The sequence below is a fragment of the Nestor notabilis genome, unplaced genomic scaffold, assembly GCF_000696875.1.
Source record: "Nestor notabilis isolate BGI_N333 unplaced genomic scaffold, ASM69687v1 scaffold7474, whole genome shotgun sequence".
Taxonomy (NCBI): Eukaryota; Metazoa; Chordata; class Aves; order Psittaciformes; family Psittacidae; genus Nestor; species Nestor notabilis.
Window position 1 is genome coordinate 31,381 of NW_009924173.1, and position 16,341 is coordinate 47,721.

Sequence of the window (16,341 nt, forward strand, 5' to 3'; positions counted from 1 at the left end):
TGGTGGGGTGGAAGGGCGAGTGTGAGAGAATATGAGAAGGAGCACATAAAACTTCATTTCAGGGTCCTTTAGACCCAGTATCTGTGTAGGTTGTTTCTACAGTTCAAAGTTCCGAAGCCTCAAGGCATGCAATTGTATTTAAGTAATGCCTTGGTTCTACATTTTGGTCCATTCTAGAATTTCAGACTTGATTAATAAAACACAGTCACAACACAAGAAGCCCTATTCTACTTACTTTCAGCTATATCCGCTGTACCCTTGTTAACCACATCTTAAGACTGTTATGCTCTCTTCTGGTGTATTCTGTCAGCAATTTCACAGGCTTCACTATTATACTGGGTCTGGCTGGGACGGAGTTAGTTTTATTCATAGCAGCTCATGCGGTGCTATTTTAGACTTATGACCAAAACCATGCTGATAACACAGTAATGTTTTAGCTATTGCTAACAGTGTTTGCACAGTGTCCAGGTCTTCTGTTTCCCTCTGTACTCCACCCAGCCCAGCTAGCAAACAAACTGAGGGTGCACAACAGGCTGGAATGGAACACCACCAGGCAGCGGACCCCAAACTCAGCAAAGGGATGTTCCATGCCATACAATGTCACGCTTGGCAATAAAGACAGAGGGGAGGCAGAGCTTGAGTGGGCCAGACATCTTTTGCTTGGGAAACTGCTGGGCAACGGTCTGCCCCGGGAGGTGGTGAGGGACTGCCTTTGCATCACTTGCTTTGTTTTGGTTTTTTTTCTATTCCTCCTTTGCTTATTAAACAATTTTTATCTTGACTCACAAGTTTCCTGCTTTTATTCTTCCTTTCCTCTTTCCCAGTCCCAGTGCTATGGGAGTGAGCAAGTGGCTGCATGGTGCTTAGTTGCCTGCTGCGTTTAACCCACAACAGGGATATAAAAATAGGTGACTTTATAATTCATTTAGTGCTCTCTGGCACCTTTATCATAATGAATAGACAGCAGCACTCACACTTATTAACATCCAGTATTTTGTACATCTGCTCCATATAACAAAGCAACTGTCACTAATAGCCTTACCCTTGATTGTCCATTGCCAGTGTGCACGCTACCAAAACGGTGTCAACACAATACAAAAAAAACCAAACCACCACAAAAAAAGCTATCAGGTACTCACTTTTGTAAAGAGTGCGCCTCTCTGTTACAAATTGAACTTACTGAGCTTTTCCCTGAATTGTAAACCCTCCTGCACCAAGGAATCAAAAAAAACTTTCCAGTCTAACTCCTTGTTACAGAAAGGAATTCTCTGCAATATCTGCTTACTACTTCATCTTGCGATGGTTCCAATCTGTTAAGACAGTACTTAATTTTTCCTTTATACCCTCTGAGGAAAAGTCAGAACTATACCGTAGTCTCAGCCTATGCCTGCTGATGTTGCTATTTTAATAACCAAATTCTAATGAAATAGATAAAACACGAATATCTAAAGAAATGAAGAATGGAACAGCAGCACCAAAGACACTCACTGACTCTGCCATAAAATCGTCAGCAACTACCCAGAACCTATCCCCACTGAAAGCCAGCCAGTTCAGACCACAGTGGGGGGAAAAAGCTGAGCACCCACCGCTGCGTGGACGGTTCTTCCTCAGCCGGTAACAGTCCAAGCAGACCCCAAAACCACATTTGCGACAAACCCAGTGAATGTTGAAGAGTGTTGTCTCACATACGTCACACATTTCCCTCACGCCACGTACTGCTCGCTTCCATGCCACTTTCTCTATAAAGAGAAGGAACAGTAGGAATTACTGCTCTGATATTTTGCATTTCTTCTGCCTAATCTGACAATATCACAGCAACACTGATAAAGAAACAATTCACAGAAACATGACTTGAGGGCAGAGTATAGAAACACATACTTTTTACATCCAGAGACACATTCTTTGAGTTGCTAGTCTTGCAACACTACTAAAACACCCATTTCTAAGAGCAAGTAAGGTCAAGTCCCAAAACATACACCCTACAAAGAAATGAAGCACCTTACAGAGACCTGCAGTAGCTGAATTTCAAGGAGCATTTACGGAACTTAGAGCAAAAATATAAAACTTCTGCTGGTTTCATGAACAAATAATGTGAACTTACAAAACTATGAAGAATGCATAGTTAATTTTACTAATTGGAAGCCTGTCAACTCTGCAGATTCTAAACTGACACATTCACTGAGGAAGGAGAAGCCCTCTCCAAATGGCTGGCCTCGTACATTCCAGAAGCTAAAGGGAAAAATCAGACAGTCAGAACCACCCATGTGATAGGCTGCACTAGATATCTTTGGAAAATATTTTCTAAACCTACTTCCCCTTGTACTGGCAATCAGTTGCTCAGCTGAGTCCTTGCAGGGTGAATGCAGGTACTGTTCCCTCCCTAGAAAACCCTGAGCTTTTATGTGATGACCCTAGAGCATAACAGGATAGGAATATGTAAGAAAAGCTGCTCATTAAAGCACAGCTGGTCAGTGTGATCAGCATTCTGGGCTTACTTGTATTTTCTTAGGAGCATGGGCCAGCCAATTCCTGCATTTATTTATTGAAAAATAATTTAAGGATGTCTGGGAAAGTTTCTGTTAGCTTCCTGGTTAGCAATGGTGCCCTGATCCAAAAGAAAAATCCTAAATGCTGGTCCCACGATTACACACACACCCTCAAAAAGGTGAATATAACCTTCTCTTTGGAAGAAAAAGAGAACCATTTTAACCAGAAAATTTATTACACTTTCAATTCTATTCCACTGCATTGTACACACATTACACAGAGAAGATGGACAAAAAACACGTCAAAATCCCAGCTTACGATGTGGCTCCACCATCATCATTGCCTCCTTCTCTGACATAACAAGCTGGCAGAACTGGTCCCCAACATTGGCCAGGATGTATTTGGAAGTTTCCAGATCGATCCCCTCTGCAGGGGAGGAAGAAGGAATCCACAGGCTCATGGCATCAGGGTCACTCTGTTGTGGGTTCAAGAAACCCTCTACTCGCAGAATACCTTTCCGGGTAAATATCAGCCTGCAGAAAACAGGACGGAGTAATCGAGAAGCTGCTCAACCACCTTTAACTAACTTATAATGCTATATATGTCAGAATATTAACCCAGAAAGGGAGAAGATGGCTTGAACGAGGTGGTATAATCTGCCAGTACAATTATTATGCAAATCCAAACAACAGAGAATAAGGTACACAAAGGCAACACCAGCAAAACCCACTAGAATGAATCCCCAGGGCCCAGCAAGCATTGGTGGGAAATTCCACGTATAGGAAATGGCCATAGTTTGGTAAGTCACTTTTCTCTATACTATTGATAGAAACGACAAAATTCAATTTATTCATGCTGCTGCATAATGCTGCTTGTAAAATTGTGCATGGTTCTCATTCTACTCGGGAGAAAGTTATTTCTTTTTGGGAAACCAAAATTTCAGTTCTGGCTAGGGCCGCTAGCACTTGGCAACTGTTCTAGCAGTTCACATTACAAGACATAAAAATCCTTATTGTACCTACTAATCTTGCCACTGCTTTCCACAGAGACAACTGTTCTACCAGTAGCTGTTGACCCTCCTTGTCTTTGCCCGGTAAAAGGTGTAACAACGTAAGTTACAGAACCCTGAAGGTCTCCTGCCAATATTAAAGGGAACTTCATTTTCAAGCGAAACCAATCTTGTCTTTAACCTCAAAGCTAGATTAATTTTTAACAAGTTTGGGAAGAGAAGCAGCTATAATCCTTACTGCATGGGTGGCACACACTAAAAAATTTACTTCACTCTTTACATGCCAGAAAGTGAACAAACATCTTTTTGGAAAAAGACACCTAGCACTTGCTAGAATAAGCAGTTAAGAAAGATGAAGAAAAGCATGAGAGGTAAAGAACTGTCAGACAGGTACAGAAGACGAAGAGAAAATACAGGCAGTATTCTACTCCTAAAAATCAGTTCTGTCCTCAACAGAACCTGGTCAAACATTAGCCTCATACGGGCAATGCTTTGTTACTTGTGGACCGAATTAAAATTCTATTTCTGTTCTGAACTCTCCATGAAAGAGGGAGACAACAGTTGTTGCATACAAACTGCTACCCAGCAGTAAAATTCTGCCCAATAAAGCAAATTCAATTTCCTGAGGCTGGCCCTGGAGGCTCACTTAGTACCATATAGGTGTATCTTCTAACAGCAGCTCTTACCACCCCAGTGAGGGAATCATGCTCAGGTGATACAGGGAAATGCAAAACACTCAAAATCTTCATTATTGTACCCAAGCACATTAAATAAGTAAAACATATTTACTTTGTGCCCGGGCATGGTACAAGCCCTGCACATAGACTACATTTGAAGGAAGGAAGGAAGGAAGGATTTGAGCACCTCCGAAAATGGAAGAAGCGACATGCCACAGTTGAGTCATCTTGCTCTTGCTCCTTGAATTTGCGGTACCGCTCCAGACGGCACTCCCGGCACTTGTGCAGGTGTGGAGCCACATTGATGCAAGAGCCATCCTGAAGAAAAGGCTCACCTGACTGCTTCAGCTTCCTCACCTTACTCATATCTTTCAGCACAGACTGGCCAACTGGGTGAGGCAAAGTAAAAGTCCGTTAGATAACTGCACCAGCAAAAGGATACTGGCCCAACCAACCATACTTTCAGAAACCTGTATGATCATATGCATGCAAAACCAGTAAGACTGTTCAAGTCTGCAGCATACCACTCTTTTGTCCTGACAAATAAATGCTTAACCATTTCTCAAAGTGAACATGTCCATTCACATTCAAGAAGCCTTAAGCTTTAGCCTTGTAAACATCCTGTGTGCTGCCTGCTGAGCATAAATGAGGTTTATACCTGTGGTTAGTTCACATAGTTCATCACACAGGAGATATCCCAGCATCCCACCTCCTTGTGCTTCCAAGACACCCTGCATTCATGTCATCACCTTTTAGGGGAGCTGTGCGGGGCCGGCCCTTTGGGGCTTGCTTCCCTTTTCCTTTCCCCAGCAGCAATTCAGCATTGCGCTCTGCATTGGGGCCTAGTTTTGCCATCAAGTGGTCAGGGATTCCCTTCATACAAGCCTTGGCCTGCAACTGGTCTTCAGAATCACTCAAATCTGACATATCACTATTGGTACTGGAGTCCGAGTCCTGTTTGGATGTCAAGCTCCGCTCATCCAGAGAGAACCTTTTCACAGCTTCAAAAGGGGCTTTGTTCTCGTGTGGAAACTCTGCCTGCAAAGAGAAGAAGCCAGGTGGATGTCTGCCAAACACATTAGAGAAGGTTTTCAGAAGAGGATTGTCCTGCTGCCCAGGCCCAACAGCTGGTTTTTCTTCTGTTGGGCTGGAGGAAAGCGTGGGCATCTCAATAGGCTGTGTCAAGTTGCTGGTCGGTGAGCTGGAACGGCCATTCCCGATAGTGGAAGGGCTTTGAACACCAGCAGCAACTGCTGGACCAGGAGTACTGGAGATCATCTTTGAAGAGTCAGTTGTTATAAACAAGGTTTTCTTCTTAGCTAGGGAGGAGTCTGCAGAGGTGTGTGATTCTGGCCAGCCAGAAGCGGCCTTATGACCCACAGGTGCAGAGGGAATAGAAACCCCTGTCTGAGATGAAGATGCAAAGCCACTGAAAGGACTAAGTTCTGCTTTCTCAGCAAATGCCAGGAAAGGGTTTGAGGGTTCTTCTCTCGATAGCTTTGGGGGCTGTAAAAATAGGTTTTCGTGACTATCTGGGGGACGAGTATTCAACACGCTTCGTGAAAAGGCTGGAGTAAGGGTAGGCATAGATTCCACAGGCAGCTTCCGCTCCACAGAACCACCAGACTGGGGTCCTGGTTTAGTGTCTGCTGAAAGAATTTTGCCTTTACAGACGCTAGCCCCCACACTCTCTGTACACTGCTTGAACGAGTCCCGACTAGAGGCGTCTTCAGTCAAGCTCTCCGAAATGACCGTAAAGTAGTTACTGGAAGGTAGATTCTGGGACATGCACTGGAAAAACAAGTTCTTGGACAGATCAGAATCTTTCTGAGCTTCTTGTCCAGTACTACAGCCAAAAGGAAATCCAGAAGGCTTGCTTTCTGTAGTCACCACTCCATTTGATTGGCTCCTTCCACCCCCAAATACCAAGGACTGGGAAGCGCTTGGGAGCGAGACTCCAAATCCAGGAGAAGCCAAAAGCGAATTCTGGGAATTCTGAAACAAAATAAGCATTAGCTTCTTAAAGGATTCTTGTTTGACTCAGCAATACTTTGGTTTATCTAATTGTACAATTAGCATTTTGGTTATCCACCTGGAATAGAAACTTCCAGCAGAATTATTTACAATGAAGAAACTTCTTTAAGGATTCTGCTAGCCTAATTGTTCCTACCTATTGAAGTTATTGAAGCTATTGAAACTAATGAGCTAAGAGCGTCCACTACATATCTAAGGCATAGGGAGAAAATGAGCACGCTTTAGAACAAAAGTGAAACACAAGACAAGGTTAACTAATTCACAGAAAAGCAAGTTATTTAAACTGCTGGTTGTTTTCATTCAAATCAGCAAGAAGGGAACTTTAATTGAAGCTGCTTTTCAGTAATCTCTCATCTTTCACCCTCACCTAAAATCATCCTGATAAGTTTCTCTTATTTAGCCAGTACCCTTGAAATAATTAACTTAGTTTGCAAAGTTAATTACACAAAGAAGCAGTTAGTGAACAAACTGCTCCTGGTCCCAGCAAGCCATATTTACCAACAGGTAGATAGATGCCTATGACGTGTTGTCTTCCAGGGATTACTCAGTAGAGGTTAGGCACAAAGAGCTTAATTTTTATGATCTTCAAATACTGGGAAGTTTTTAGATTTCTAGTAAACCCATAACTGTGATACGGAATACTCAGTTGCTCTCTTCTCAATTTATACTTATTCAGATTTTCCAATTCTCACAGTCCTACTGTAACTGATTATATTCTGCGACTAACTCATGGGTTTTATTTCCTTTTCTTTGAGTTTCCATGTAGAAACCTTCTCATAAGGAATACTCACGATTAATACACTTTTATTCCAAGGACATGTTAAATACAATCACAGCCTCTGTGCAACACATCCTACTGGTAACTGGTGTCACTGCACACCTACTACACCACAAACTAATGTTTAGCTTGTTCCTCAGTATGAACCTCCAGCTGTAACAACTTTAACAACCTGTTAATGTCCCTCGTGACAGTTCTTCCAGATATTTGAATTTCAGGTATTTCTTTTTAGAACCAAAGTAATCTTCACAAACTGAGTTATAACAGTTTTTAAAAGTGTAAGCTCATGAAGTAATCCCAAGGACAAAAATCACTAAGATAAAGCGGACAGTCTAAAGCAACAACACATGTGAACTATCTACAATTACTCTTACTGATTTTTGTCAGGTTCCCTCCCTCGAGGAAAATACAGTTTGAAATGGGCTAGTGATCTGCCTGCAAATTCTGAAGCCAGATGATTTAATAATGATGTAAACCAAATGATTTAGGGTTGCAGAGAGGGAGGGAAGATGTGGTACCAAAATTTCTCAGTACAACTCAGGTTCTTCCTTACTGCCACTGATGACAGATACAATTTTGACTGTTCACCTGCACAATCTGCAGTTGCTCCCAACTCTGAACTTGTTTCCCTCTTTTTTTTTTTTTTTTTGCAGGGGGTGGTGGGATGGAAGAGAGCAGATTCTATTATAACAATGTCATTAGGTAACACTCCTGTCTTCTACAGTTCTGTTTCTCCTTTACACCTTACCATCTAGGAATCCTTATCCCAAGGTAAACATCTCATCTTGCCCCCCCCCCCATTCCATTAGCTAATACAAAAGACAAGGACAAAAGTAATCCATTTAACCCCCTGGCAATCACCCTGGACTCCCTAATGTATTTTCCATTTCTCTTAACTTTTCTTATACAGAAGACTACGAGTTACTTAATTTTTGCTATACTTACTGAGGTGAGGTTTTGGTTTGGTTTTGTTTTGATGAAGGCTTCATTTGGTTACTTTAAAAGTCTCCAATTTTGGTTTTAACAGTGTTGCCCTTCTACTTTCTCACTTCTTCCCCTGAATACAAAGACATAACTAAAAAGTCTTTGAGCTGCTCCCCAGACTGAGTTCTTTATTAAAATTTATTCTAATTGTACCAATCCCACAAGTTTCAACTATTTCTTTGCTTTCAAATGAAGATAGTATATGAGGAGACTGGCACATCTTCTACTACAGAGATATCACAGCTGTAACAGACAAGTTGGGCCCCTGTAAACGGTCCTCTAAATGTGGTCTCATTGTTTTTCTGGTTTTGAGGCTTTCTTTTGTTTTGTTAAAGTAACTTAAACATTCAACTTGGTGCACATTCTCATGCATATTCATTTCGATAAAGGCAAGAGATACTAAGTAGGTTATTTTCCACATGACACAACAGTGCTTAAAGTGACTTGAAGGCTGCATTTCTCAGATAAACATTGAATAATGGTAAGAGTGCTAAAAAGTTGTCTCTTACAATGCCATCAAATACCTTAATTTTGAGTTCTTTCTTAGGTCAGGTAACAGGTTTCCTTTGGGAGAGAAGGGATTCACCAGAGAAAAAGTAGTTTTCTCAATTCCATGGACACACTTTGTAACAGGAATGCATTGCGGAACACCTGTTGCAAATATGTATGTATGTATGTCTTGAATATTCTGGATCATGAGCTACTCACCTCTCCCTGGGTTTGTGATCGGCCTGTTTTCAGTTTCTCCTGCCCAGTAATAGGTGGCAAGCTGGTATCAGAGATTCTCACAGTTGTTGGCGTCAAAGCAGCTGTAGTAACTGCAGTTGCAGAAGTCACTGTGCCTTGGCCAACCTGTTCCAGTGATTTTCCTGTCTCTTTACATCCAGATCCAACTAGCAAACCTTGTCCAGCCACAGATGAAAATGGAGTGAAGGGCAATGGTGTGTCACCACCAACTGGCTCATCTTGGACTACTAGCGTTCGGCCATTCTCTTTGGTGTAAGTGGCAAAGCGAATATTGCGATTAATCTGCGGAATGAATGAAGGCAACTGCTTGGCCCTTGGATCCAGTCCTGTTTCACTACTGGAGCCTCCTTTCCAAGGACCTCTGCTTGCCTCACCTCCATCACTACCATTGCTATCCACCTCACCCCTCTCCTTTAGCTTCTTTGTTGCAGGATCACACCCAGAATCTGAAGCATTTTTCCTCCTCCGTCCATCCTTTCCCTCCAGACTTTCTTTCTTCTTTTTCCCTTTAGATGATTTAGCTGCTTTTAGGCCCCCTCCCTATAATAGACAACATCATGCAATCGCTAAACAGAACAATCAGGATACCTATTCAAAGAATATTCTTCCATTAGAACAGAATACATTACACTGCTCTTAAGCTTAGGAACATTTAATCACTAATCAAGACATCTAAGGAAAGATACTGTGAACACAGAACACAAGCATAAGTGCAGTCTTGTCTTTTTTGCACTAGAACAGGATCTTCACGATAAGATTTGTAGCGGAGCTGCTTTGCTGTAGCACGTACCGCACCATGGCAGATCTTGGGAAACATGCAACATGACCATCCTCCACAGTTCTTGCTACCATATGAAAGCTATTTGCACAGTAATCTTTTCCTCAAGTCCAATCCCCATAGTTCTTCTGAAGTGCATACTTTCTGTCCACTATCCAAAGCCTACAGTATTTAACTACAGGATATAGCTTGCCCCTTAGCCTAGGCTAAAAACAGAGGTTCAAACGTCATCATGGAACCTCTCAAATGAAGCAATAAAATGCCTGTCACAAGCACACAAGTCTGCTTCTGAGAAGCCAGATGGTAATTTTAAAAAGCAGCCTGTTTAGAAGCAGAGTGATCCCATTAGAAAAAGGCAGTGAGCACAGAGACATTTTTAATCAGAGCACTACCCTTTAAAATGGAGCCATGATTATTAAAAAATCCTGTGATTATTGCCCCCCCAAGATGCATGGCTGAAATTAGCAAAACAGGCCTGAACAAAGAGAGATTGTTTAAAGAAACCTTTAAAGAATCTCAGAGTGGTGATTAAAACTCTCCTTTTCCAATGATGTTATCAAAAGCCCACAGTGAACATGGCAAGTTCTCAGTTGCTTCCATGTTTTCTATCTAAATTTTTATGAAGTTTCACACTGTATGTACAAGACCCGAACTGCTGCTGTACCTCACTTGGAGAAGTATTATCCATCACCACATGAATCAGTCGAGGATCCACCGACTTTACTTCACCAGTCTAATGTTCATGCAGATTGATATTGAGGAGGTAGGAGGAAAAAAAGAGGAGGTTAGTTTTTAATTCAGAATATACGGTATCAAGATAAAAGAGTTTAAACACAGGGTTATTTTGCAGCTCTTCTCCTGTTTGCCTTTTATTTCTGTCACACTTCCTTAGTAATAATACAGGCTTCCAGTTTACCTTCTATCCTTTTGCTCCTCCCCTATTGAAACACCTCGCAGATTTGATTCCTACTACTTTTTCCTTGTAAATTTGTTCTACTGAGCATCTCTAATGCATTCATTGCATTAAACACACCTCTTCTTAAACTTTATTCAGTATTGCTCTAGCCTTCTACGCATACGCTCTGCTACATGTAGCAAAGACTACTGGAAGCACAACGGTTTACGCTAACTATCTTTATCAGCATCTCCCCAAAAGGAGCAATGAATACCTAATCTCTGCAACTGTGCTTGGAGGTTACCTTTTTATTTCACAGTAGGCATGCATTAAGTTGGGTCCTTCCTGTCATGTATTTGCTGGAAGCACATACTCCACAATTCCAATGCCTCTCCAAAGTACTATACTCATTTCTGGTACCTGGTAAACTTTTCTCCTGTCCGACAGCAATAGATCTCATAGTCAGAGCGCAGGAATACTGCATGTGTACACAGGACTTACTGGACATATCCAGTGCACTCATTTTGCACATATATTTTACTGCATAGGGAGAAGGCTACGAGGGTGGGTGGCACAGGCATGGGACCCAAAAAAAACCTGAGAAGAGTGCTACTGCTATAATAATTTACACACAGCACCACAGACTTGCTCCTAGCTGCCCCTGAAAAACGAAGCCATTGGGAGCAACTACCTGTCACACCACACAGTAGCATACAATACAAACCAGGTAACTCTAGCACTGCACAGATCTTCTTACTAGGCTTACTCATAGGAATAAGGCAAAAGTAAAGACCCTAAGCTAAAATACAACAATCAATTTTATTTAGACTAAGATTTCATCTTCTATCCTACACTTGTTTCAAACCACTTGTACAGGCTGCCAGACAGAAGTTGACAGAAGGCACAGGAAGACCACAGCACAACAGAGCCCGAAGATAGCTCGCTCTCTGTACATCAGCACGCTCTCCCACACAGAAAGCCACTTCTGGTATTTCTTCATATAGTGCTCATTTCTAAAGAGATTCTTACAGCTTCTTGTATAGCAGTGGACTGTGTATCATCATTTATTGTGGAAAGTCACCACAACAGAAAAAAAATAATTCTGCAAGCAGCAAAATGGATAATTACTCATCTTTTAAAACAAATAACAAAGAACCCAAGTGCAAGTTTTGTGAAGCTGTCATTCTCCAGGAGCTGTTGAAGTCTGGTATTTCAGAAACACCAAAGAAGTGCTTCATGTTTTTACCTCAGTCACAGACACCTCCATAAGACGAGTTATTGGGTCTTGATGGCTCACAACACCACAGAGCCAGCTATTTTCATCCTCTGGTTGGTAAACCTTAACTCTTTGGCCTTGGACACTGTAAGGACCTGGAAAAGAAGGACTCTAAGTGAATTTTCCAGAGAAGCTTTGTGTCACATTAGTTAGAAGTCATACAATCAAAAAAAGAGTTCTGTGCACACAGTTAGGGCTTGAAGGGTCATCTTTCAGGTGGAAAGAACTTAAAACGCTAGGGTTTCTGCTGCAAATCCTGAGTAAGCCAAGCATTCTATTGTAACACAACAGTGAACCCTCATTCCTGTATCTCAAAGCTAAAGACAAAATACAGCTTACAAGTCAAAAAACAAAAAAAAGCCAAAATAAACTCACTCCTGCTACCTAACCTCTTCTGCTTTCTGAAGTACAAGTCAGTAATTATGAAACATCAATCCAGTGGGCAGTCACAGCATTCTGACTCAGTCCAGATGCATGAAATCCCAGTATAAACTGCACGCAGTTCAGAAGAGGAACACATCATTTGTAACTGTGAAAAACTTAATATAATTGTACAAATAGCTGATGTCTGTAAACCAACCAGTCTTAGTTCTCTGACACAGGTAACAGATCATCTACAGAAAGGTTTCCTCCGACCCTGCCCTCAATCTCCACATAAGCATGCAGAGCTTTCCTCCTACCCTAAGTTCAGACAAAAACACCTTCATTGACGTCAGGTCATCAAAGTCCACATGATCAAAAAGCCTGTATCTGACACAACCAGAACCAGGCGCTTCAGATGGTGGCTCCAAACGGGAAAATTCTGAAGCTACTTACTCATGTAAGAAGTATTGACCTCATAGTATCTTTATCCGTAACCATTTAACCAGAAGGCACCAAATCCCCATTAAGAATTACATCCTCCTCCCAGTGTAACACAGTGGCCTACCTCTAGGGTGGCCACCTGACCCCATGAACCCAAACTCTGGATAGAAAATAGTTTTAGCACTTGAAGACCCCAATCTGACAAAAGCTACAATAAGGCTTAACCCTACAGTCAAAGTGTTAACTCTATACTGAGCTCCTGTATCTGTGACGAAATAATGCTTCTTTGTAAAGAACTTGCAAAACAATACAGAAAATTGATCTTCCAAATCAAACAGTAACAACTCCTATTACCAATTCTTCTTCACAAATCCCAGCATACTCTAACTGTTCCACAACAAAGTGGCTCTGAGATAGAAAAAACAGTCTCACCTCTACTAAATATCTCCTGAAGCTTCTGGTCACTGATTAATGCATTGACAGATTCTCTTAGTGAAGACTGTTCCTGCAGAATCCGATTTTGACTCTCTGTTCCCATCTGCCAACAACAAATGGTTTTAACATAAAAGCACAGTTTTTTAAGGCAATAGGCTCATTAGTTTTTAAGGGACAGCTCTCAGAAAGTGACAAATAAACAAAAAAAGTAAAACTAAGGAAAGCACAGCTGAACATGCTAGGAGAAAAAAGGACAAGCTATGCAAAAGCTGTTGCAAAACTTCCACTGCAATTATCAGTTACACTATGCTTGACAGCTAGCCCTCCCACTGACCAATACAGAGAGGAACTAGCACTTTTCAAGTGCAGATGGAGGTTAGTGGAAGCATCTGGAAAAGCAGGGGAAAAATTAAATTAATGTGACACGCACAGCAAAGTTAAATCTGCACTTTAACTGAACACAGTTCAAATACCTGAAATAAACGCAATCCACTGGCATCAGACAGGAAACGTAAATGTCTGTCCAGAAGAAACTCTACTGGGACCACAGAGCCTAAGCCCAGCTTGTCTACTAGAGGAGTGAAGGTCTGTGATGGACAACAAAAATCAAAGGTTACAACAATGACTGAGCATACATCCAGGCCAACAAATAGCTGTTTTCACATGCTATTTAAGTATGACAAAGAATAAGAAGTTTAACTTCTCAACTTGCACCACTTGCCCGAGTTTTCATGCAAATTATTACTCTTTATGTCAATAATTCTTGTAAATGTGGCATATCACAAGAAGGAATTATATAAAATTGGCTCCACTTCTTCATTAGAACTTAAAGCATAACTGAAAACACCTTCCATAGCATTGCTTTTTTCATACGTAAACACCTTCTGATGCTCAGGTTAAAAAAAAAAATAAAACCCAAAAAAACCCCCAAGCAAACCCCCAAGCTTTGGTTAATGGTTCAAACTATCCTACATTTCGTTGGGTACAGCCTCCCGAAAGGAACAGGTTTTTTTCCTGTACAGAACTCAGGTGTAAGTAATTTACAGGCATATTATTAAAAAGGGGAGCTTTTTTTTTTTTGCTCATGTTTTGCGCAGAACTAAAGTTCGTACCAGGTGTCCTAATGGTATTCAAGTTGCAGGACAAATCACTAAAAACACCTGGTGGAATCAGAATGATACCCTTATAATGTAACTTGGTGATGGAAGAGAAACTTGCCAATGACTGGGGTCTCTGAAGAGTGTTCTCTGTCTCACACTCAACTGATTTTAACACACAAGTAGTCACAACATTTTACCCCTAACAGCTCTCATCCAATTTGTTCACACTCTGTTCTCCTGTACACAAAAGCATGAATGTATTTTCTCAGTTTATGTAATTATTTCCTAAATAAAAGTGAACAGGACTATAAGCAAGAGACAATGGAAGGATGATCTCCAAAAAACAAAACCCAACCAACCAACCACTACAACAAAAAACCCCACCATAAAAACTCATGCAAAACCACCACCACACTCCAGTCCGCACCCCAAACCATCCACTTTGTAATGCTAAGTAGCTGGCTTCCCAGAGTTGCCTACACATACCTACTCTGGTGCTCTGGCTAAGTCCATGCCTGTATCCCCACGCAGCTTTGTGGGTAGGTCTCTAGTACTTAGTGAAGGCTTGAGAAGTTTGCGCGCTCACGGGGCTATCCAGAGCACAGGGGACAGAAACATTTCTTCAGCAAGTCCACAGACCCAGCTTAAGTTACAGTGTAAACATTCTGGGATCGTAGTGGACCCATATTTGCTTCTAACAGTCTTCTAACAGGTTCTGACACAACTCATCACACAATCAATGTGTGGACTATGGTTAACACCCCCAAATCACTCAGATAAAGATACTTGGGAATCATGTGAAAGAAACTGATCCTGCATAAACACAGTTTCCCCAGATAAAATTAAACTGGACTTCAATCCTGGAAACAAGTTGGAAATAACACCGAAATGAAAACTCCACCTATGGAACAAACACTATGTACATAATCTCTGCTGTAAAGGCCTGGTTCTCTTCTGCCTTAAGACAAATGCAGTAAAGAAACCCTCAAAGAAAGATGCAGTGTTGAACTTGTTTGAGCCCAAGTGTCCATTTAAAACACTAACTTTAAATTCCACCAAGCCATAAAGTCCTTGACTAGAAAAAACATTTCAATGTGTCCATGCACCAAGTGTAGTATTAAAAAGCAGAGTCAGATCCCAAGCAGTCCAAGGACTGCAAGAGAAAAAGAGACACAAAAGAAGGGCAAAAGAATAAAAATTAGACAGCATGAAAATGAGGGTAGGATTCTCACATCTAATACTACTTCCTCTTCAGAAGACACTAAGAGAAAAAAGAAGGATGTAAGGAGTGCTCTTCACTAATCACCACTCACCAGGATGTTTCCAGAATGGGTACACCCAGATGTGCCAGCTAAAATATACTGGCTTTGTTCTCAAGCGTCACGACATATAACTGCCATGTAAGCAGCAGTATGGATAACCACTTCAAGAACCAGGAGGAAATTTTGCAGGTCATGTTAGTCAATGCTGACAATAACACTGAAATAATTTTTTAGTTTAGATGAGTGGCAGCAAACTTCTGGGTCAGACAAAGCCCACAGTCTATTCACCTCCCCAGAGTGCCTGCAGGAATATCTATGAAAGTTACACAGCAACCTTTGCCATACAGAGCTCTAGAGAGACCATAGTGAAATCAAAAGGCTTATTCTCACAATTCAGAAACGCCTAAAATAGAGGAAAACCAATCTTTTCAGATATGTACCACATTTCTTCAGAGACCCACTGGTAAACAGTATTTCATTTCTGTGAGGTAACAGCTTGCAACTGGTGGGGCAGGAAGGCCTTTCTGAAGACACTGCAATTCCCAGTCAACTGCTCTCCTAGTCAACATTTAAAAAAAAAAAAAGTCAATCCCCAAACAGTTTTTGGTACCTGCAAAATGGTGCCCTGCACAATATCCAAACCTTGTGTTTCACAGCAGAGTGAAGATATGAGAGGTTTTGGCCAAATACTCACTAGTGCAGGCCACTGTGCCAGCGAGACACGAGTCCCCTGAAGCATAACTGGATCATTTCGAGGAGCCCAAACCAATGATCCTTCCAACAACAGCACTATAACTTCTTCAGCGTGGACTTTCACCCAGGCATGTTGCTTCCAGTTACAGCCATCAAATTCCACAAAGATCTGATTAAAAAATAAAAAATTAAGAAAAAATTAGAAGGCATTTCAGCTCTTTTCAGATGCCGAATAGACCTACAATCCCTATAGATGAGGAGACAGCAGCTTTAGTCAGAAGAATCAGTATAAGTATTTTAAGGATAACACTGAGAACATCACGTCTACATAACTATCAAACATGACAAAAGAAACAGGAATCAAATTCACAGCAATTACTGA

At 41.4% G+C, this 16,341-nt stretch overlaps 1 protein-coding gene across 1 annotated transcript in view; it reads right to left on the reverse strand.

Annotated features, from left to right (window-relative positions):
• Positions 1–16,122, reverse strand: part of KDM3B (lysine (K)-specific demethylase 3B) — a 43,168-nt gene extending 27,046 nt beyond the window's left edge. Inside the window, exons 1-10 of the mRNA XM_010012497.1 lie at positions 15,961–16,122; positions 13,378–13,491; positions 12,902–13,007; positions 11,636–11,760; positions 10,159–10,227; positions 8,678–9,256; positions 4,923–6,168; positions 4,361–4,562; positions 2,806–3,020; positions 1,587–1,739 (exon numbers count right to left, since the gene is read on the reverse strand). Coding sequence (XP_010010799.1) covers positions 1,587–1,739; positions 2,806–3,020; positions 4,361–4,562; positions 4,923–6,168; positions 8,678–9,256; positions 10,159–10,227; positions 11,636–11,760; positions 12,902–13,007; positions 13,378–13,491; positions 15,961–16,005 — 2,854 coding nt within the window. The 5' untranslated portion in view covers positions 16,006–16,122. The remainder of the gene's footprint in view (positions 1–1,586; positions 1,740–2,805; positions 3,021–4,360; positions 4,563–4,922; positions 6,169–8,677; positions 9,257–10,158; positions 10,228–11,635; positions 11,761–12,901; positions 13,008–13,377; positions 13,492–15,960) is intronic.
• Between the last annotated feature and the right edge of the window lie 219 nt (positions 16,123–16,341).